General features: G+C 32.8%; 1 protein-coding gene across 1 annotated transcript in view; it reads left to right on the top strand.

The window, feature by feature from the left end:
• LOC134272615 (neurexin-1-like) overlaps window positions 1-20,001 on the top strand; it is a 48,203-nt gene extending 28,202 nt beyond the window's left edge. The window contains exons 9-21 of the mRNA XM_062754831.1: window positions 470-687; window positions 914-1,025; window positions 1,389-1,466; window positions 2,267-3,019; window positions 3,218-3,337; window positions 4,719-4,906; window positions 5,656-5,830; window positions 10,398-10,470; window positions 10,624-10,743; window positions 14,725-14,758; window positions 14,981-15,640; window positions 16,572-16,753; window positions 17,542-20,001. Coding sequence (XP_062610815.1) covers window positions 470-687; window positions 914-1,025; window positions 1,389-1,466; window positions 2,267-3,019; window positions 3,218-3,337; window positions 4,719-4,906; window positions 5,656-5,830; window positions 10,398-10,470; window positions 10,624-10,743; window positions 14,725-14,758; window positions 14,981-15,640; window positions 16,572-16,753; window positions 17,542-17,962 — 3,134 coding nt within the window. The 3' untranslated portion in view covers window positions 17,963-20,001. The remainder of the gene's footprint in view (window positions 1-469; window positions 688-913; window positions 1,026-1,388; window positions 1,467-2,266; window positions 3,020-3,217; window positions 3,338-4,718; window positions 4,907-5,655; window positions 5,831-10,397; window positions 10,471-10,623; window positions 10,744-14,724; window positions 14,759-14,980; window positions 15,641-16,571; window positions 16,754-17,541) is intronic.
• Window positions 20,002-23,287: the final 3,286 nt, after the last annotated feature.

Below are 23,287 nucleotides of genomic sequence, written 5' to 3'. Positions count from 1 at the left end.
ATCAAATGGTATGACATTTGTTAGACTATTAAGCCAATCAGAGGCCAATCTTTTAGAAATGTTACATAATCGGGAATCAATATCTTTTCAACTATAGACATGCAAATATGACTGTACAGAAAACTATACTTCCTAACTGTGCATAGAAATATTTGTACAGCCAGTTATTTTAGTGTAACTATTCAAATTTCAGCTTTTTGAACATTTACATTGTACATTTGTCACATGATTTCTTCAAATATAGGATAGACTGCTTATGAATAAGCAACTGTAATCTGAAACACACAAATATTGTACATGTACTAATATGAATTTGATATGCCAAATACAGAGTCTGAAGTTTTAAATATTTTTCAAAATAAAATGTAAAGATTTATTAAGAAAAATCAAATAATTTTTTTGAAAAAATAATCCACATTGGATAATTAAAATTCCACTTAAACATCTAATAAAAAATTCTGCTTTCCAGTGGCGGCAAGCCTGTCCTTTGATGGCGGTCAGTACATGAAGGTGGTTTTTCCTGAGGAGTGTGAGACCGAGGTGGAGGACATCTCCCTGAGGTTCCAGACAGAGCGGGAATCCGGACTCCTGCTGGTGACCTCCTCCCAGAAATCCGCGGACTCCCTACTGCTGTATCTAGACAGGGGAAAAATCAGACTGGAGATCAACATCAACGGAAAGAGAGAGGTGGGGATCTAGGGAATTTTGGGGTGGAAATTTAACTTTTGACATACATTTAAGTTACTGTATATTTGTTTTGGATCATCATTTTGAATGATAATTATGTGTAGTTTGAAAAGAAGTTAAATATAAATTATTAAATATAAAATTTATTAGAAAATTTTTCTATTAAAATTTAAGCATTTTTAAAGAAATTTTAGGTTTTGCTAAAGTTATAATATGGTTTTTGTAGCAAATGACAATTGGTCGTGAAAAACTAAATGACAATGATTGGCACACAGTGTACTTTACACGGCGAGGGGATACGATCACGCTGAAAGTGGACAACAATGATCCAAGTGCAGGTACACTAAATGTCGCATCCACACCTATGTTTTCATTTTTTGCACTCTTATATAGATACCATTAACTATGGATATAATCCTAAAAGTAACAAACTCCTTTAGAAAGCCTTTGTCAAATTGTTTCCTTTATTTTTGAGTCATATTACATAAACAGATATAAAATTTGTTCTCTGCAAAAAACAACAGCAAAAAAAAAATCGTGAGGCATTCTTGTAGCCTTGTCTGTTTACAGAAATCAGATAATAGCAGTAATAACGTAAAGATTTGAACATGACACATTAGTCTGTAGCTTTAGCAGCCAGGCGCGATCTCGGAGTCCTTCTAGGCAGACTTTGTATTGATCCATTCTTCTCTATTTTTCAGTAGCGTTCTCTTCCTCCTATGTGAAGGGCATGAACATAAAAATCTTGTTGCTAGGTTCCCCTGGCCCAATGCTTTCTGGTAATTATGTGTTTGTTTCCCTTTAGAGGCACCCTTACAATTCTTACCACCTACACAGTTCCCTCCCCTTGAAGATTTGTCACTTTCTCCTTTTTACCCTTAACTTCTTTTGCTAGTTCATGATCACTGTTTGTGTACTGATATTTAGTGAAATTAACATTTTTGGCATTGGAAATTAATAACAAATCCATGAATTGTGGTGAAAATATATAAATGATGTATGATATGTTAAAACAGGATCTTTCTATAGCACTGTATCAAAATTTTCAATGACTGTACATGCAAATATTTTGACTTATATACTAAACACAAGTACACAGACAGTATGATATTAGTCACTTCACCCTTTCTGATTCAGCATCTCAATTCTTTTCCATTTCCTCAGTGCTTTCAAATATTGGAGCAACTATTTAATGGTCTTGGTGGTCATATTAGATCTTTTATAATTTGCTAATATTCCTGGTAAAACAGTTCTGGCTTATGCTGTTAAATTGCTATGCATTAAAAGTTCCAATAATTGCATTTCTAGATCTGCAATAACAATTTACTGCATGGTATTAGTATTGTGTTAATGTCGCATTATGTTTGCAAAGGATAATGCATCAGAATTACAACCTTGGAATGAAAATGTTTAAGTGGCTTGGGATACGTATAATTATCAGTATTATATAATAATTATGCAAGATGAAATATAGTTTTATTGACAAGCAAATGATATATTATCAAATAAGAGATATTACTCAAACCGTATGTGTTGAATTCGATATTTTTTAAAATCCAGTTTTACTTTGCTGTTCTAGACACGTATCCCAGAGTGCACCAGTCTATGAATCTTCTTCAGATGGAGGCTGGAGGGAGCCTACCATTGGACAATTTATATCTACGCCAGATCCCGGGATTCGTGGGATCTATGCAACAGCTGTACTTCAACAACAAAGAAATTATCCAGCTCGCCAAGACAAACTCTCTTCCCAATACCAATATAACTGCCAAGTTTGATAATGACAAACCAGTGTTGAGAGACACTGTGACTTTTAAATCAAAAGATTCTTATGTTGCACTTCCCAAGCTACAAGCCAGGAATCAGTTTTCCATTTCCTTCCAATTTAAGACAGTAGAATCAGACGGATTATTAATGTACAATGGTGGACAGGGTCAGGACTTCATAGCTGTAGAGCTGCAGGATGGATACCTCCATTTACTTTTCAACATGGGGGGTGGATCACAGAGGGTGGTGGTCAACACCCAACAACGACTCAACGACAACCAGTGGCACCTAGTCTCCATACAACGACCCGGTCTGGAACAGATGCAGATCCGTGTGGACGATGAACACCCCACAATCAGCGACTTGTCTGGATCCACCAGCGTACATTTGGATCTGACGGGAAATCTTTATGTGGGGGGAGTCAGTAAGTCCATGTATAACAATATGCCATACTCCTCCCGACATGGCTTCCAGGGTTGTATGGCCTCCGTAGACTTCAATGGACAGGGGCCGAATCTGGTGAGACAGGCCATGAAGATTTACGCTGTTGAAGAAGGTTGTCAAGGTAACAGTGAATTAATATATGATTTGTCGACTCTAACATGAAATACAGTACTGTAATTCACATTTTATTTGTGATACCTGAGACATTAAATTAAAGGTCATCAAAGTTTCTACCAGTCAACTTTCTCATCCATCTTAGAGGGCATTTTGTAGAAAACAGGAGAGTTTATTTGGATGATTGTATTTTTCTGTATCACAGGCCCCAGTAATAGTTGTCGCTCTGACTCCTGTCACAATGGAGGGTACTGTATAGAGCAGTGGAACAGCTTCCAGTGTGACTGTGATATGACTTCTTACACCGGTCAGACATGTTCACAAGGTATGTTACGGACAAACATGTTCACAAGGTGTGCTAATGATAAAAATATCACAAGGTATGTTAATGACAGACATGTTCACAAGGTATGTTACAGACAGACATGTTTACAAGGTATGTTACTGACAGACATGTTCACAAGGTAGTTAATGACAGACATGTTTACAAGGTATGTTAATGTTAGACATGTTTACATGGTATGTTACTGACAGACTTGTTCACAAAGGTATGTTAATGACAGACTTGTTCATAAGGTATGTTAATGACAGACTTGTTCACAAGGTACGTTAATGACAGATATGTTCACAAGGTATGTTACTGACAGACATGTTCACAAGGTATGTTAATGACAGACTTGTTCACAAGGTATGTTACTGACAGACTTGTTCACAAGGTATGTTACTGACAAACATGTTCACAAGGTATGTTAATGACAGACTTGTTCACAAGGTATGTTACTGACAGACTTGTTCACAAGGTATGTTAATGACAGACTTATTCACAAGGTATGTTAATGACAGATATGTTCACAAGGTACCGTATAGCGGGTTTTTTTGGCGGGTGTAAAATTTGGCGTTTTGCCTGCTGAAAGGAACCGCAATAATTTAAGCGTAATTTATTTTAGCGGACACAGGGTTTTAGTTCTTTGCAGATAAACACTAAAAATAGTAGTTAATATTTAACTATTAAACTATTAGCGATTAAAATTTTAGCGGACTGCCATCAAAACGCCAAAATAAGCCAAAATTAGCACCCCGCTAAAATAACCCGCTATACGGTATGTTACTGACAGACATGTTCACAAGGTATGTTAATGACAGACTTGTTCACAAGGTATGTTAATGACAGACTTGTTCACAAGGTATGTTAATGACAGACATGTTCACAAGGTATGTTAATGACAGACATGTTCACAAGGTATGTTACTGACAGACTTGTTCACAAGGTATGTTAATGACAGACTTGTTCACAAGGAATGTTAATGACAGACTTGTTCACAAGGTATGTTACTGACAGATATGTTCACAAGGTATGTTGCTGACAGACATGTTCACATGGTATGTTTATGACAGACTTGTGCACAAGGTATGTTAATGACAGACTTGTGCATATGGTATGTTAATGAAAGACTTGTTCACAAGGTATTTTACTGATAGACTTGTTCACAAGGTATTTTACTGATAGACGTATTCACATGGTATGTTAATCAATATGACCTTGACATGTGAATTTATACACCAGAAAGACAGATTCACAATGTGTAAAGCTCATTATAATCATGCAGTGTATTACTTTGCAATGGTACAGACATTATACTAAGGTGATATTAATGCAAAGTGCTCAAGGTAAACTTTTTAATTAGAGCTTCTTTGTTCTTTTTCAGAGAGTAAGACAGTGAAGTTTGGTCCGGGTCCCGGTCTGATCACGTATTACTTCCCCCCTAACTCCCTCCCCAGCCGCTCCAGTGACAGACTGGCCTTCGGGTTCAGGACGACCTCTGACCTAGATAAACAAATCACGCTCCTCCGAGTGGAGAGTGAGACTGGGACAGACTTCCTAGAAGTGGAAATCGTAAGTTAGCTAGGGAATTGTGACTTCTCATATTTAGATCTCTAATAATCAGTACAGTTAAATTAACTTGATTATAAAGAACTCATGCTAATTTTTTATTATTAAAGCAATATGAGCTGCGTGTTTGACATCAGAATTTTTTTTGGCAAATTTGGAATTAACAATTTCAATGATAGAAAAATAGAACATTTATAAACGTCTGTTGTTTATATTTGCGATGGAAGAACTTTTTATAAGCTTCGATTGAAGCAAAATTGCATTATTGTCATCCTGTACAAAAATGATTTCTTTTGTAATACTGTATATTCGATTCTACAGAAATATTTCCTCTGAAACATTTTTAAACTTTATTTTGATCTCATTTCTCATAATGATTTATATTACATACAAATTAATCATAGTAACACATTTTACCCAGAAAATAAAACTTTCAAAAATGCAGCTCATATTGCTTTAAAATGTTGCATACTTAAAACCAACTTGAAGATTCTTTATATCCCTTTATATTAGAAACAGTAAAAAGTCTTCTATGGGATTATACTTATAAAGTGTCAACACTCCTGACACATCACTAAAGTGTGTTTTATTGTATACTAAGTAAAAAATACATGATTGTATGTGCATTTGAATTATCTATTATGAAAAATGTTTTCTCAGAAGGTAAATTTAATACACTGTATGGGATTCTCTTCTATTAAGGTCAATGATCATTAATTAATTCTTATAAAATGGGATTTTCTTCTGTTAAGGTGGATGGTTCGGTGCTTGTCTCCTATAACATGGGATCCCAGATGACCATTCCTATTGGAGACCATTTTATCAGAGTTGACGACGGAGACTACCATGTCGTCAGAATAACACGTGATGGGGCGGCAGCCACGCTGAAAATCGACAACTATGACGTCATCAGGAAAAACCCCAGCAGTAAGTGGTACTTGTGTAATAAAGAGTTTTTGTAGTCTTGAATGAAGGATTGAAAGCCATTTTGAATGAAGGAGGCAACTCAGCTATACAAAAGAGGGTTTGATTGCTTCTAATGTACATATTGTCAGATGTCACTGCAAGTTTGTGTACATATATGTTGAAACAAAATTGTAGCAATCCTTCATTTAATGATCAACAATATGGATATTTCAAAATGAAATCATAAAAGTTGATACAATTATGAGTAAATTTTCAATGTACTTTTGCATTGAATTGCTATAGAAGAATGGGAGTTGAAAAAGTATGCCTGTATTTTTTTAAGGAGTTTGACATTTCTTTCTCTTTGCATGTCTGTATCATGGACTGAATAAGATTGAAATTGTTAATTGATTGTTATAACATTAACATAAGTATACTGTAATCAATGTTTGAGATACTGTGAAATCACTTATTTTCATGGGGTTTAATTTCTAGTTGTTTTCAAAGTATGGGGAGACCCACAAATTTATGTCCACTATGAAATGTAAATTTTCTTGTGCATTACTACTATTAAACAGTCTTAACAACGAAATCAATACCCCACAAACCAATATATCTTTTCCTCAAACCTTTGACCCCATGAATATATGTGCTTTTACAGTACATACATGTATTTAAACAATCAACATGTTTTGCATGTTAATTAATTTAAAAGTTCTTTTTTACTGATGATTGGTGACAAATTTTTTCCTCATATGTCCATGCACAAAACTGTGTTCAATTATATCATGTTTACGTAATCAAAGAAAACTTCGATTTTTAAGTTTTTAATATTATCTGATCGCTAAATTATTGTTGCCAGTCACTGACTCTTCTTGTTCCAGTAAAGCAGTAAACTGGTGAAAAATTGAAAATTATCAATAGATTTGTTCTAATACATGTGTACATTGATATTGATCAAGTGTCAATATTCCATAGATTTTGTTTGCAAAGTTATATTGTGGATGCAGAGATAACAATACTTGTAAAACATTAACTGGATGTGTGTGTATCATGAGGTCTTCTGTAAATATTTGTGGAATCTGATCACTGTTTACGTACCATAAAAACAATTCTGAAAAAGATAGCCTATTGGGATATTTGGTCGAGTATGGTGATCGAATTAGCATTTAATACTGCTGTGCGAGAAAAAACCCCTTAGAGTCAATTTTATATGTCTTGGAGTTTAGAGCTTATTCAATTTGGTTGAGTTGAATCATCAGCTACAGTCTGACAGACATTAACATATACCGGTCTGAATGGAGTGAATGTTTTATGGAATATCAAGGTGCTTTGACCCTCTTCGAAGAAAGATAACTCTAATTAAGAGTTGATAAACCAATGTTTCTTTGTAACACCCCTACTAATGTTATTGTGATTTAAATTCATGACACGTGGTTTAGGTTTACCTGTTCAAAGGTTATAGGGTAGATCCGGTTTTATAAATAAAATTGACAGTAAACAGGAAATTGCTATAGTCTGTTTTTTCTGAAAACATGTCCTGTGAAAAATGTGTTTCCACACCTTTCTGAAAGACTTTCATGATTTTCAACAGAAATGGTTGGCTTAAGGGGGGGGGGGGGGGGGGGTTAAATACTAATTAATACATCTTATAGTTAATTGCAAAAATTGCAGCTCACTAGCGACCGATACCCGGTACTCTGGTTAAAAAAAGTGTAATATCATCTTCACTGACAAACCTTTGTTTGCCTTATATGGCTATTGCTATTAATGCGCACAGCTTACCACGAGCAACTGTCCAATTATTAATTGAATACGTTTACGCCAAATACATGTTTACATGTTACTTCGAACACGTGGTTCAGGTCAATCTATGATCAAGTCAATGGAGTGCAAAATAAAAAAAATGTTCTTATGAACAAAATGCAAACATTAGAAACTAAGAAAAATATCACGTGCGTTTTTAATTTGTTGTTTACTAGAGAAAAATATGTTTAATAAAATGTATACGTAGTTAGTGTCAAGTTCAGAACACAAACTTTAAGGAAAGTGAGCAGCTTCTCGTATGCATTTAAATGGACAAACATTTTTTTTACAGAACTATACCCGTGATCACGTGTGTTGGCCAGGGAATCCACCTGGCAATTGTATTCACCGATAGTACAATAAAGGAATTTAAAGCGTAAAATTCCTGTAGTTTCGTAGTAACCCATAATGCAATTCTCATTCAGCTGATTTGTCAGTTAAAGCCACATTGGTGCCTCATTTGCTAATCTGACGCCAAAAAATATAGTCCCGGTTCCCATGCAAAATATTTGTCCAAAAAGAAATTTTAATTCATGACAGCAGAAAATTGTATCATAGAGAATACTTAAAAATAATTTAACTTCAATGAATTCAAGAAAGATCGATTGAAGTACATTTTAACAGAATGATATTATAGGGTGGTGAAAACTAAAACGCAACATAACTTTGCTGTTTACCATGTCTCCATTTGCTAGTCACTTCCTAGCCACATTTCCGTGAATAATTTACCCTATCTCGCTGAAGTCTCGCTAACTCTCACCAGAGCCACTGTCAGAGCTACTCTGAACTCATCGGATTTTATAATTTGCAGAACACCGAAAAAGAAAAGGTTCTGAACACATTAGTAGGGGTGTGTAAGATTGTCATCTCTTCAACAAATTTGTTCATCAAATATACCCCATATGGTACACTGAATTTGAATTTTTGATAATTCTTATTTCCAACCTCTGTTAGAAAATTAAATGATTTAAATTTGATGAAGATATGTTCTTCTTATTTCTTTGTATTCCTTTTGAGGCAGAAAAAAAGATTATTACTTTGTGTAGTAATTATTTATAAAATGTCAAGTGAAGTACACAATTTTAACTCTACAATCATATAATTGTATGTACATTTTTTTTCAAAGTGTCAAAAGTAAATGAGTTCTATTTCTTTTGGTTTCATGTGGGTGAAATGAAATTGTTACAGAAGTACATTGTAGTGCTGTTTCATTATTTTTAGTTTATTGTATAATTATTAACTTACATATAAGGAATTCATTAAGATTTTGTTATAATAATTTACATATAAGGAATTCATTAAGATTTGTTTTCACTAATTCTGACAAAATTTCCCTCTGCTAATACTGGAGTACTTCTATTGATTGGATTTGTATTTATTGTATCTATAGATGTGACAGTGTAGGTTACAATGATAACCTGATTTTTACAGATCTCATTTTAACACAAGTATTCTTTCAATTATATATAGCTGCAAATGCACAAACCTAGACACAAGTTTTTGCATGCAACACATATACTGTATTTATGGAAGTCACCTGGTTTTTCTTTTTTACACAGTTCTAGCATGTATATTACACATTTAATTTCCCTAACATTAATGAATTAAAAGTTGAAATTATGACTGTGCACATTAAGATTAGGTGCATGCTGAAATACCCCCATGCAGAGATATAAACACAATGTCATGCATTGTATTTTGACACAGATTCATCTCTAAATGCACATACTGCAAACAATATTCAGTTTTGGTATGCAGAAATTAATAATTAAATTTTCTGAAGTGGATCAATGTTATACTTATTAATTAATGAACTAACTTAGGTGCATGATCATCATTAAAATGATAATGATCGTATGTTTATACACTCACTGTATGATCTCACTTTTCTTATAATTTTCAGATATATTTAAGTTAGGTTTAAATTTGTATGTTCACAATCTTTGATATGTATACCCACTTCAATATTTTATATTTTGCTGGGTTATGATAGAACTTTTCATCTATCATATTTTTTTCAATAATTGAATTTATTAATTTATCTCATATGTGATAAAATATTTATTCAAAGATCAATTGAAAAAAAAATTAAATAATTGTTGGTTTATTTCCCATCAGGCTGAATTCCTTATATTTAAGTTACTGATCTTGATAATACAACAGAATTAAAATTCACTCATTCAAAGTTTTAACTGAGCTAGCCAATATTTTAAATCAGTTACAATATCAGTTAAAAGAAGAAAAACCTTGAGTGATGGCCAGATAGTACCAAATTGTTTTTCAATGCTGTACTTAACTGTAAATCACTTTTTATTCCCGAGATCATTATTTTCGTGTAAGTAAGCAAGACAGTGCATGAGCTTGCGAAATTATTCTCGGGTATATTTATATTGCTAAAGATTATATAGAGCAGTAACCATGATTTGTGAAAATTTTGTTTGGCTATTAAAGATTTAATGTCTGTCTCGTGAAAAAAAAGTGTTGGGAAAATAATAAAGTGATCTACAGTATTAGCATTAGGTATTGTGTGAGAGTGTTTGATTGGCTATTAGCTGTTTTTTCTCATCAGGCATGAATGCATTATATGAATGAATTTGCAGGTAAATAACCTATGTTAGGCAAAAGGGGGTAATTCTGATGGTTTTACTGACAATTGAGGAGTACTTGGGAAAACATATGCAAACGGAGATTATTCTGATAAAACTAAGAAAATCTAGAGAAAAAAAATGTTAAGAAAGGCATGACAGCATACAGTCATAGGATGTTCTTTTATTTCTTTCAGAAAATGAACAACAGTGGAGTGTGTTCAATAATCAGTCTAAGATTCAATATATAATTTCAGTTAATAAACCCTAAATTGAGCATCTCTGGTGCAACAAAAATATAATACAAGGCCTACAATAATTACATTTATAAATTTGCATTAATTTTACTGAATATTTAATATTTAAACAAGACTATACATAACCATATTTTTAATTAAGCTTCATAATTTTTAATTACCAGTGTTTATTTTCCTTTGTTCCAGGGTTGGTGTTTAATGGTATAAGAGTGATAGACCTGGCCTGTGATTTAGATCCCTTCATTGTCACTCGAGGCAGTGTCCAGCTCTGTCCTACAGATACCAGGTAGGGATGTGAAAGATTTAACTTTGTTAAAGGGATAACTGTCTAATTTTTTGGTCCATGATGTGATCAACCGATTGGCTTGCTTGATAATTTGCATAAATGCTAGAGGCATTTACACAGGAAAAATGTCCACATGTGTTAAACATATGTTTGGTTTCACATGTGTTCAACACATGTTTTATACATGTAATACATGTGTGTAAATAAACACATGTAAAATATGTGTTTCATTTATATGTAAAACATATAAAATATACACATGTTATACACCTGTGAGATAATATATATGTTAAACACATGTTTTTCACCACACATGTATAACACGTATTATATATATGTAATATATGTGTGCGAAAATTTTATACATGTTTAATTTATATAAAATATATGTGTATTCATATGTTATAACATGTTAAGTTTTATCTCATATATGTGTGTACATTAATTCAAAAGAATTTGTATATGTTAGTAAAATTTTACTCATGTAAAGTTTTACTTTGTTTATCCCCCCTTTCCCTTCTAAAAAAAACTTTTACAATTTTTTTTCTGTAATAATGCAATTATCAGACAAAATTGATAAAGAATGAATTCATTTTCTTTTCATTTTAAATCTGTTGGGCTTGGCTTACTTCTTGAGTAAAATTAAAAATAATTCCGTATTTGTCTCCGGGCCGGTTTTGTCTTTTATCGGATGAAAATGAACGTCATTTTTGACGTCACTGCTGCAGCAGACGTGCTGGGTGTATTGGAAAGGTAAGTGATCTCCAAACAATTTTTAAAAGACTTTTAATTCATATTGTTTAAATATCATTTCATTATAGTTACAGGTGCGTATGAACTTTCTATATACATGTAATACTCTTATTATTGTGACTTGTCATGCATTTCGTAAACCTAACGATAGTGATCAGATCTGTAAGTAAATTTGGTGAAAAATGTTTCTGACTGAATGTAAGCACGGGCACTGGAAGTTAATGTAAATATATAGTATGTGTATGTATAAAAAAGACCCTTCTTTTTTATACATACACATACTATATATTTATATTAACTTCCAGTGCCCGTGAATGTAAGCGGTTACATGTTAGGCTAAAGGCATTACTATTTTTTATAATTTGTATACAGGTAAGTAATTTTGGATAAATTTGTTTCTGAATGAACGTAAACATTACATGTTAGGCTATTTTTAAAGGCATTATTGGTTTTCCTTTTGTTACGTACTGATATGAAAGTGAAAGTAGAAACCTTGAAACCAGTTGGTGTTTATGTATATGTTGAGATGGCTGTCAAGTCGATTTTTTCATCAACTTAATAACAAGTGTTTGTTTTTATGGCCTATAGATGCATGCAGTAACTTGAGTTCAGTGTCACATTGTTGCGTCTAAAAAGCCCAAAGCTGATAAGACTGGCGATTGATCCTAAAGCTGATTTGACAGAAGATTGCATCTTCACAACATTAAAGGTATTATAAAAATAAATACTTGCAATAAAAAATCAAGGTTAACATCTGTAATGACTCCTTCATGACAAAATATTTCTTGATACATTGTAATTTCTTTTTGTTCCTTTATAATTCTACATTTGTTGTTTGCACGACTTCATAAATAATAAGTCAACTCAATACTACAATAATTTTATTCTATATTATAAAACAGTTTTAATCCAGTGCACTTTTAAAATATGGAAAGTATGAATAGAATTTGCAGGCTTTGAAACTGGTACATGTACTGTAAATGACTTCAGTGTTTTTGTTTCAGTTAAAAATTAATAATAACAGTGACATCCAACTTTCAAGGTACAAGTACATGTGCATATGTGTTGATTGTTGACAGTACATCAGCTAGCTAATTAATCCATTGGATATTTACATCTATTATGTACCGGTATTCATTACCTGACATGTATTATTTTTTTCCAACACTAGAGAACATAGTTTCTGGTAAAATGTAAGATATTAATTAAGACTATTAAGAACCTACAAACATGTACTCTCTCTTTTTTGTAGTTGTAGTTTTGTAGTTTAATTAAGTTTTAGTTTTGCTTAGAAGATATCTACTGCGTGAATATTTGTTTCACAGGTTCAATATACAGTCAGCGTCTCATAACCCTCCAAGATTGAAAAGCTTAATTAAGGTAACTACACACTGTTAAATAAACTTTGTTATGTTCTTCCCAACAACGTTTGGGATATCCTGGAATCACACTGTATGTTTTTCTGCCTGTCTACTTCTCTGTAGTATTTTTTGTCCAAAAATAAAATGTTTGTGTCAGAATCTTCTTAATTTTTGGCAATATGAATTAGTAATACTGTTTGAACATTCCAAATTTAATTGTCAAAAAAAAAATGCTTTTTATGACTTTATTATGAAGCATACCTTCCAACAGTGTAATTGTCTTGCAAATTACATCATAGGATTCCACAAAACACCTAGTATAGCATATATAACATTAGTTTTATCTCTTATCATATCTCTGTGGGTGAATTGGGCATATATTTGTTTGCCGAACTTTAATATTACTTGTAGAATTGATTTTGTAATTTAAGAATTGTTTTATTTTTACTTTTGAAATTTTTGTAGAGACCATTCTGTGCCTCAAAGAAATTGTTCAAAAGGGAGAAATGGTGGATTTGCATTTTGGGTACAGTTCAAAGAGAGTTCAAAATGGTCAAGCTCATGGAAGATCAGATTGAAAGATACAGAAGGAAAAAGAACAAGAAAATATATGAAATAATTATGAAATTGGGAGGATGTACACAATCTTGTCTGCATTTGACCTGTAAAGATTTAATTCCCATTCTTATTTGTATGCTGTAATATCAAATAACTTGATTTTTCATAAATTTACAATAGATAATACATGACAAATGTTATATTTGATATTTCAATTTTGCTTTGGACACTTTCATGTCAAATCATATAAATTATAAAAAAGTACATGGACTAATTATGTTATTCATTTGTACATGTATGCATGTTTAACTATTTAATCATTTTGTGGAAATCTTATAATTGTACTCAACTTAGAATATGTAAAATATATGTATCGACAAATGCTACTGACTTGTTTGTATACTTTCCTGTTTAGAAAGTACACTGAAAAATAAGTTATTTCTCTTGATGAAAATAATTTATCAAAAAAGTTGTGTAAGCATTTTAAGATATTAATTTTCAAATATTTAACCCATGAAGATAGATCATTGGAAAGTAATGGATTTTCATCTAAAGCAGAAATATCTGATTTTTAAATGTGTACAAGAATGTGTTTTTCCTTGTGATAAATATTGAAAGAGAACACATGTAACTACATATGATTTACATATGCTGCCCTTTTCATATGATTCACATATGTGGACAGACATGAAAAAAGTATAAAAATGATAATAAGTACAACAGTAATATTATACATGTATAATTCACATATAAAGTATAACATATATAAAACACATGTTTAACACATGTTTCATATGTATAAATATACAATGTGTTTATTTTTACGCATGTTAAACACATGTGAAACATATGTTTAACATGTGTAAAAATAAACACCCTATACATGTGTGCTCCTTTTATGTGTTTTACATGTGTAAAAAATATATGTTAAACACATGTTTAACATATGTTCAACACATGTGGACATTTTTCCTGTGTATGCATAAAATTATCACACAAACATATCGATTAATCACTGTCATGAAACCAAATAATCTGTTTTATTCCTTATATTACATGCTCTTGATTCCGCAAATTCACCTGCTACCAGCTCCACTTCTGTCTTTTTGTTCTGCCCACACATAATTTTTTTTAACCACGCGTATCGATCACCCAGTAGATTTATGTAGAAATAAAGTTTTTTTACCATTTGTAGTTTTATCTAGGACAAAGAATTTTAAAATGTAAATAGTGCAGAATCATTCACAAATCTCTATAAAACATTAGGTCTTATCTGATTAATCTGAATCCCTTGTGTTTGGTTTTGTAGGAAACATGAAATGCAGTCAACAGAAGGAATACGGGTATGTGTTACTCTCTTAGAGCAAGGAGGTCTTTCCCAAGTATATATATTATTTATTGATGTACAAATCCATATTTCTTTTTTCTTCTTTTGTCTTTCCCCTTTCTGATAAGATTTGGTTACCTTTAGTTTTACATGTACTGTAATATTGCTTTTTTTGCATTAAAAAAGTGATTTCTTAATATTTTTAAATATCTGAAAGCATTGTTGTCACTTTCTCAAGATAGATCGTAAACATAATGAACAGAAAAATGACAATCATGGTGCTAAATCAGGACACGGTAGAGAGATACCAACCTCTGCTAAAGTCAGTACACTGCTTCCACCATCTCATCAAACAACCAGTTATTCTCAGCAGCCAAAACAAAAACATGTTAAAACACAAGCTTACAAGAAAGAAAGTGTTGTAAAATTTCCATTGATGAATTCCATGGAACTAAAACTGTCAGGTGACATGGGAAAGGAGCCCAGAGATGTTCTGATGGACTACATGAGTGATGATGCCGACTTTGATAACATTGCCGATTACCAAGGATCAGGGCATGGGAACCAAGAAAGGACTAGTCAAGAAGATTCACCTTTCCTTTTCTCACAATCTAGTTATCAAAATAACCTCTTCCCAAAATTGGGTAGTAGAAATCCATTCCTTCCACAAGTGAATAATGGGAAATGGAGAGATCAAGGGAGGTTAGGATATGAGAAAATGAAGACTCAGTTTGAAGACTCAATCCATCATGTAATTCCTAGAAAGTTGTCCAAATCACCATCCAGGTCCAACCATATGAGGCCATTGTCAGACCTCAAACTTGGCAGGGAGGAGGGAGTGAGGGTAGTTGTGGGAAAAGAGCAGACTCCCTTTACATACATTCCCATCACTGAACTAGTAAGTGGGAGGATCATGGGTATTGAGGTTACTACTAACACCAAAGTATTATGCTGGATAACTAGAAAGGATGTCTGGGAAACTAACACTAATACACTTGGATATCAGCTACCTGTGGTAAAGCATATACTGAATGACTGAAGGCAGATGGGAACTAAAATTTTCTTGTGCATATTAACATGAAATGGATTGACAATAATCACGAACTTGATCAAACATGCATTGTAGCATCAGCTGCTTGCTTCATATATTTTTCACTTTAATTAATTTATAAAGGTTTGTTAGCTAGTATTCATTCTCTGATGCATGATGTGGGCCTACATGTAAACCAGTCTGTGTATTCTTTAACTGTCTCTTTCTCTCATGCTGCATATTTCTGTTTGATTTCTTTTTTTTCAGTCCTAACTTCTTATATTTTCATGTAAAAAAAAAATAACTTGAATAGGATAATACCCAGAACATCATCATGCATTAATACAATCAGTAGTTTGCCAATTTCTTTGTAAAACCGTTTTTTATAAATTGAATGTCTGCATTGTACTACTGCATGGGATATGGGGTATTAGGCAATTATATGATTAGAGTATTAATTCATTGCATGATGTTTATAATTGTATGAGTGATTAATTCACCATACAAATTTTTCTTATATTAATTTGTGCTCTGAATTTAAAATAACAGTATATATATATATATAAAATTTACAGGTAAAATAGGTGTCAGTATTCGTGTTGAAATCAGATTATATTTGCACAAATTCAAATGCGAGATAATTTACGAAGGAAATAAATGTGTAGGTTTCAATCCTTATATAGGACACAAATCTATTGATATTGTTGAAAATTTACAGGCCATCAAATGTACTGCTGTACCTTAATTTAGAAAGAGAGGGAAATCTATTCAATGATTGTATCACAATTTTACTTCACAGCACACCACTCCTCAGGAAGGTGTGACAGATGATATAATTGTCCCCGCGGGCTCAGGGGATGGAGGAATCAAGTGTCCGGTCGATGATGAGGACGATTGTGCTTCAGACGACGCTTCAGATAACATCATCTCAACACAGGTCACATTTACATACAAACCCACCACCAAACCACCACTGAAAAGGTAATACCATCAAATAACATCATCTCCACACAGGTCACAATTACATACAAACCCACCACCAAATCACCACTGAAAAGGTAAAACCATTAGATAACATCATCTCCACACAGGTCACATTTACATACAAACCCACCACCAAACCACCACTGAAAAGGTAAAACCATTAGATAACATCATCTCCACACAGGTCACATTTACATACAAACCCACTACCAAACCACCACTGAAAAGGTAACCCATCTGATAACATCATCTCCACACAGGTCACATTTACATACAAACCACTACTGAAAAGGTAATACCATCAAATAACATATCTCCACACAGGTCACATTTACATACAAACCCACCACCAAACCACCACTGAAAAGGTAAAAAGATAACATCATCTCCACACAGGTCACATTTACATACAAACTTACTGCCAAACCACCCCTGAAAAGGAAAAGAACAACACAAATCCAATAAAAATTTAATTGGCAAGACCTAAGCTTCTGCATTTATTTAAAAAAAAAAGGTTAAGAAAAAGATTTCAACCTTATCTTAGTCTATATATAAGTTCACAGTAAAGTCCTTTTGCTGGAGGACAATGCATTACCTAAAACATGTAGAGAGATCCTCTTTTTTCTGAAATCTTTTTTCTGTTGACACCAATGGTATAGACATTAGCAAATTTAGCAAGTCATATTTTAATGTTAATTTTTAGTTCAGAAGATTTATATTTTAACATTATTTGAATATTCATTCATGTGAGTTGTTTGAAAAAACTGGTTTTGTATATTTCACAGCACCGATATTGGACCCTGTTCCCCAAAAGATTCCTTAATTTGTGACAATCAAGTAGAGAGTACAAATTTAATGAAACCAGACAAAAATTCTTCTTTGCCTATAAAAGAGAATGGCAGATCTTCAACAGAGTATCCGTTAATTCCTGCAAATCGAAATCGTGAACAGGAAGTGACACAAACACCAAACCTCGCCCTCATTATAGGCATTGTGGGTGGGGTGTTGGTGGCATTGATAATTCTAATTATAGCTTTGTATAAATTCCGGAGTCGTGACGAAGGCTCGTATAAAGTAGACGAAAGTCAGAACTTTGCATTTCTGGAAAAAAAGCAGCACCAGGGTAACGGAGCATTGCTAGGTAACCACAGTAGTGGGGCTGGAAAGTCAGGGAAGAAGAAAGACGTTAAGGAATGGTATGTGTAAAATCAGAGAAGACCAAAGCCTGTGATTTCTACAGAGAAAGAATCTGTATCAGAAGATGGTCTCGTGGAATGACCAGATGTGAAAGAAATTTAGTTAGCCAGTGCATTTAAAATCTTAGAAATAACAGAGAGGTATGTCAGCTTTGCAGAAACTGGACATTTCCATTTGTGGTGGACTTCCAATCATTTTATGTGTAACTAACTATGAATCAGTTCTTCCTCTATTCTGTTGGGGTTCATTGGCAAAACTTGATTGTAATCATTGAAGAAAAAATATGTTGAGCAAAGAATGAGAATCAGAGTACACAGGCTTTGGCTTTACTGATGATCCTTGTGATTTGGAGACTGCCACTCTGAGCCGATGAGTTCGGCTTTTATTTGTGGACCATATCGGTGCTTTCAGTGAAGTGTGACTAGCACGGCTCTAAGCTATGTTGTGATTGGACGACGTTTTTCTATGAAGTTAGAGATAGGATTTTTTTTCAGTATTCTTTTGCCAAATAGTTTTTGGACCATGTACAACATGCATTCCTAGCTTATATGTTGAATGAGAGAGAGAGATCAAAATTCATTCCACACTGTCTCATTATTTGTAAAGCATTAAAGGGCTTTAAGGTTCATTGATACTCTGATAAGGGAGATAACATTTTATGACAAATCTCTAATTCCTTTATCATGTTTATATATTTGTCAATTTGAAATGTCTTGAGTTTAATTTTGCCCCACAAATCATGATATATAATCCCTTGTATATTAATCATAAAATATTTAACATTTCTTTTGAATTTTATATAAATTAAACATTTTATATGAGTGAGCAGAATGTTTATGAATCTAATATTAAAGTTCATCAAATTAATACATGAATTTACTTCCAAGGGATATGTGAATATTATAATTTAAGCATGATAGTAGTGTTCTATTTATTTCTTAATTTATTCATGTTATTAATGTACTCATGAAGTTGTTTGACTTTTCCCCAAGTTAAACCCACCACTTGGAAAACTTTTTGAAGTTTTTAAATACCTGAAGATATTTTAGGCTTAACTTTTATATTTAATCTTTCATTTGGTGATTTGAACTAATGATGAAGTTGATATATACCATGTTTTTATTTTATTTAAAACAGTTATTTGTCTTTAATCAGTAGAGTAGATATTATTACGACAATGTATTTTCATTCTTACATACATATATCGTTAAAGAAGCTCCAAACACTAATAAACAATTATAAAGGGATGATATTAGAGAAAATTATAATATGAAGAGGTGTATATTTATTGAGTTTATATATATCCATGTATTGTCAAGAAGGGCTAACTGCCTTATTTTTCCAGGAAAAGTTCAAAGGTGAAGTGTTGCCGAACTGAAATCAAGTCATTGGGATATTGATGCAGCCTCTTAATTTCTTTATCTTGGTTCAAAAAATAATTTATATCAAAGAACAAAACAAAAATACTCCAACAGTTCAAATTACCATGTTCTAAACAGAAATATTCTGTGAGTAGTATTTAGAGCTTCCTTAAGATTGGCCATACATTTATATAGTAATACATTTCAACTTTATTAACATGTAGAGACATACTGTAATTATTTATTAATTTTATATATTAATTGGGACTCTTCTAATACTTTATCCCTCATCAGAACAAAAAATTATGTTTTTTTTTTTTTTCTTTGTTTTTTTTTTTTTGATTCTTGCATCATTTAAATAAATTTCAATATTGTAAAAAAATAGATTATCCTTAGGTGTGTACGTGGGTGTGTTGAATAAATGTTAAAATCATTGTAGTTTGAGCAGGTACGTGTTTTTATACCGGATCCTTAACCCCGTGTGTATGATAGAATCATTATTGCAATCATAACTTAATGCTCCCAGTGCAATATTTCTTTTGCTTGGTGTGATAATTTTACCTATTGTTTTGGCCAATGTTTCGTAATTTTTTGTTGGATATAGAGATTTTTGTGCCATATGTTTTGTTGAAAGAATGTGAACAGAGTTGTATATTAATGCAAATAAAATCGTTTACAAAAATTGTATTTTAATTTTTGTTCTACCTTCATAAGATGGCCATCACCAAAAAATAGTATTTGACCATAAAAAATTGAAATAAATCTAGATACAGGTTTATGATTTATTTTGGTTTAAGAGGGACGTTATCTTTGTTGTTGTTGTAAACTTCTCATATTTTGCTGAAGAACCGCTGGGCCATTTACAACTAAACTTGAGAGAGAGTATCCTTCAGTAAAGGAGATTTAAATTCGTTTAAATGAAAGATCAGTCACACTTCCAAGGGGGAGATAAATAAGAAATAGTGAAAATTGGCTGGGGTTATTTTAAAATCTTCTTAAGAAACACTGGGCTAGAAACGATGAAAGTAGATGGGCGAACATAGAGTGTCCGAAGATTTAGATATATATTTAAAGTCATGTTCAATTTGTGAATCCATATTTAAATAAAAATTCTCATTATTGAAATAATGACATTAAACAAAACTGATGACAAAAATTGAAAAGTTTTTATTGACATGTCACATGAAATTTTAACATTTTTTTTAATTTATGGGGTTCCTGTGCAACAGGAAAAGAAAATATCTTCCTGAAATTGAGCTTTGATTTGCTACAAAATAACTTGAAAATTGGCCAGATCAGACATTTGGTACAAAATGGTACATTTTAAACACGTTTTTATAAAAAATTTTCTATCTCTGGGTCTTCTCTCCATGATTTTTAAACGTTATTTGTGTGTATTTTAATTCAAAGAAACGAATACACTTTTTTAAAAAATGGAGAGAAGACCCAGAGACCACGAAAAACGAACTTTCCCCCCAAAAATCCAAATGTGTGAATGTGGTGCTTCTTTGTCCTTTTAAAATCTCCTAAGTATATGTAGCGGTGATAGCTCAGTAAGTTGGTCTACCTATTCAGTTTACTGGAACCGAAAAGTTTTTGGTTCGAGCCAGGCGTGGGGCGTTAATTATTTTTTTTTTTTTCATGCAAACAACCATTGATTTTGTCAGTTTCGTTTTATGTACTGATGTATTAAAATTCTGAATTAGATAAATTTTGGTTCAGTTTGGTTCTCGAGCAAAATCAATTCTATTCTATATAATGTACATGTACACGTATCATGCATCTATATGCATTAAATATTTTAGGTGTTTATTTTTTGTGAAACATTACTATGTTATAGTATCCCCTAGGAAAAACGGACAAAAATGTTACAATCTCACACTTTCAAACTAAATGAAATAAAAAAAATACCTATGGATGTGTTTGTAATCTGTTGTTCAGTCAACCAAATCATGGACATTTAAACCATAAATGTTTCGTACAAATGATTCCTGCATATCACACGCCAAATGCGCCCATCTTCTTTTCTAGACAAAATTTATTCTTTTATTTTTTAATGAAATGTGGTTAAAGTTGTAAAAAATGCCAAACGCTAAGCACTAGACTACACAAGTCCTGATAAAGAGTGGAATCTGAATCTTGCTTGTGGTTGTGACGCTGGACAAAGTATTTTTCGAAAAGATGTGAATGTTATGACATTAGGTATAGAGGGTCTTTGCTTCATATTGTTGGTAACCAAAAATAAATATTTTTATGCAAAATTGAGAATTAACTTTCAAAAGGACACAAAGAACAAACAAGAGGCCCATGGCCTCATCGCTCACTTGAGCACATGCGCTAGTTAAAAAACACAAATCATCTCAGCATTGAAGGTTAATTGTTGGGGGAGGGGAAATTTGAATTTTTTATTACCAGAGAATGTCACTATATCAATAAAACATACATCAAAACATACATGTATAATTTTGCAATACTTAAGAAGAAGAGTTTTAAAGATTTTTCATATATATTTCTATGTAAAGATTTGATTGCCCATTATGGCCCCACCTTACCCCCAGAGGTCATGATATGAACAAATTTGAATTAACTCAAACTGAGGACGTTTCCATATTAATATTACCAATCATAGCTTTGCTGATCTTGAGAAGATTTTAAAAAGATTTTCCCTATGTATTCCTATGAAAAACTTTAATCAGCCATTGTGGCCCCACCCTATCTTCGGGGGTCATGATTTGAACAAACTTGAAATTACACTACCTGGGGATGCCTACACATTAGTTTCATCTTTGCTGGCCCAATGGTTTTGGAGGAAAAGTTTTTAAAGATTTTTCCTATATATATTCCTATGTAAAACTTTGATATCAGCCATTGTGGCCCGCCCTACCCCCAGGGGTTATGATTTGAACAAACTTGAATCTACACTACCTGAGGATACTCCAACATTAGTTTCATCTTTGCTGGACCAATGGTTTTAGAGAAAAATATTTTTAAAGAATTTTTCTATGTATTCCTTTGTAAAACTTTAATCAGCCATTTGAGCCCCGCTCTACTCCCGGGAGTCATGCTTTGAACAAATTTGAATCTACACTACCTGATGATGCTTCCACATGAGTTTCATCTTTCCTGGTGATTCTGGAGAAAAAGATTTTTTTAAAAACATATATTCCTATGTAAAACTTTGATCAGTCATTGTGGGCCCGCCCTACCTCCGGGAGTCGTGATTTGAACAAACTTGAATCTACACTACCTGAGGATAATTCCACATTAGTTTCATCTGTGGTTCTGGAGAAGAAGATTTTCAAAGATTTCTATGTAAAACTTTGATAAGCCATTGTGGCACCGCCCTTCCCCCGGGAGTCATGATTTGCACAAACTTGAATTTACACTACCTGGGGATGCTTCCACATTAGTTTCATCTTTCCTGGCCCAGTGGTTCCGGAGAAGAAGATTTTCAAAGATTTTTCCTATATATTCCTGTGTAAAACTTTGATCAGCCATTGTAGCCCCGCCTTACCTCCGGGAGTCATGATTTGTACAAACTTGAATTTACACTACCTAAGGATGCTTCAACATTAGTTTCATCTTTCCTGGCCTAATGGTTCTGGAGAAGAAGATTTTTAAAAGATGCTATTAATTTTTCATCAATTCATAATCACCCGAGGTTACTTTGTGGCAAGTTTGGTTGAAATTGGCCCAGTGGTTCTTGAGAAGATGATAATGTGAAAAGTTTACGACACGACAGACAACGGACAAATTTTTATCAGAAAAGCTCACTTGAACCTTCGGCTAAGGTGAGCTAAAAAGACCTTGTATAGACAATGTATTATTGTTTGAGAAAATGAATCTTTGCATTCTTAAGTGGGTCTTTTTATTTCTTTCTGTCTTTTTCTCTGGAGTTACGTATTATGCAGAAAAACTAAGTGCATGAAATTCGCTGTGTATTTTTAATAAGCCAACTGTGAAATTGATCTGA

The sequence above is a fragment of the Saccostrea cucullata genome, unplaced genomic scaffold (genome assembly GCF_032062105.1).
Source record: "Saccostrea cucullata isolate Sc308-1 unplaced genomic scaffold, CSIRO_AGI_Scuc_v1 ctg1073, whole genome shotgun sequence".
NCBI lineage: Eukaryota > Metazoa > Mollusca > Bivalvia > Ostreida > Ostreidae > Saccostrea > Saccostrea cuccullata.
This window is presented reverse-complemented; position numbering and strand designations above follow the sequence as displayed.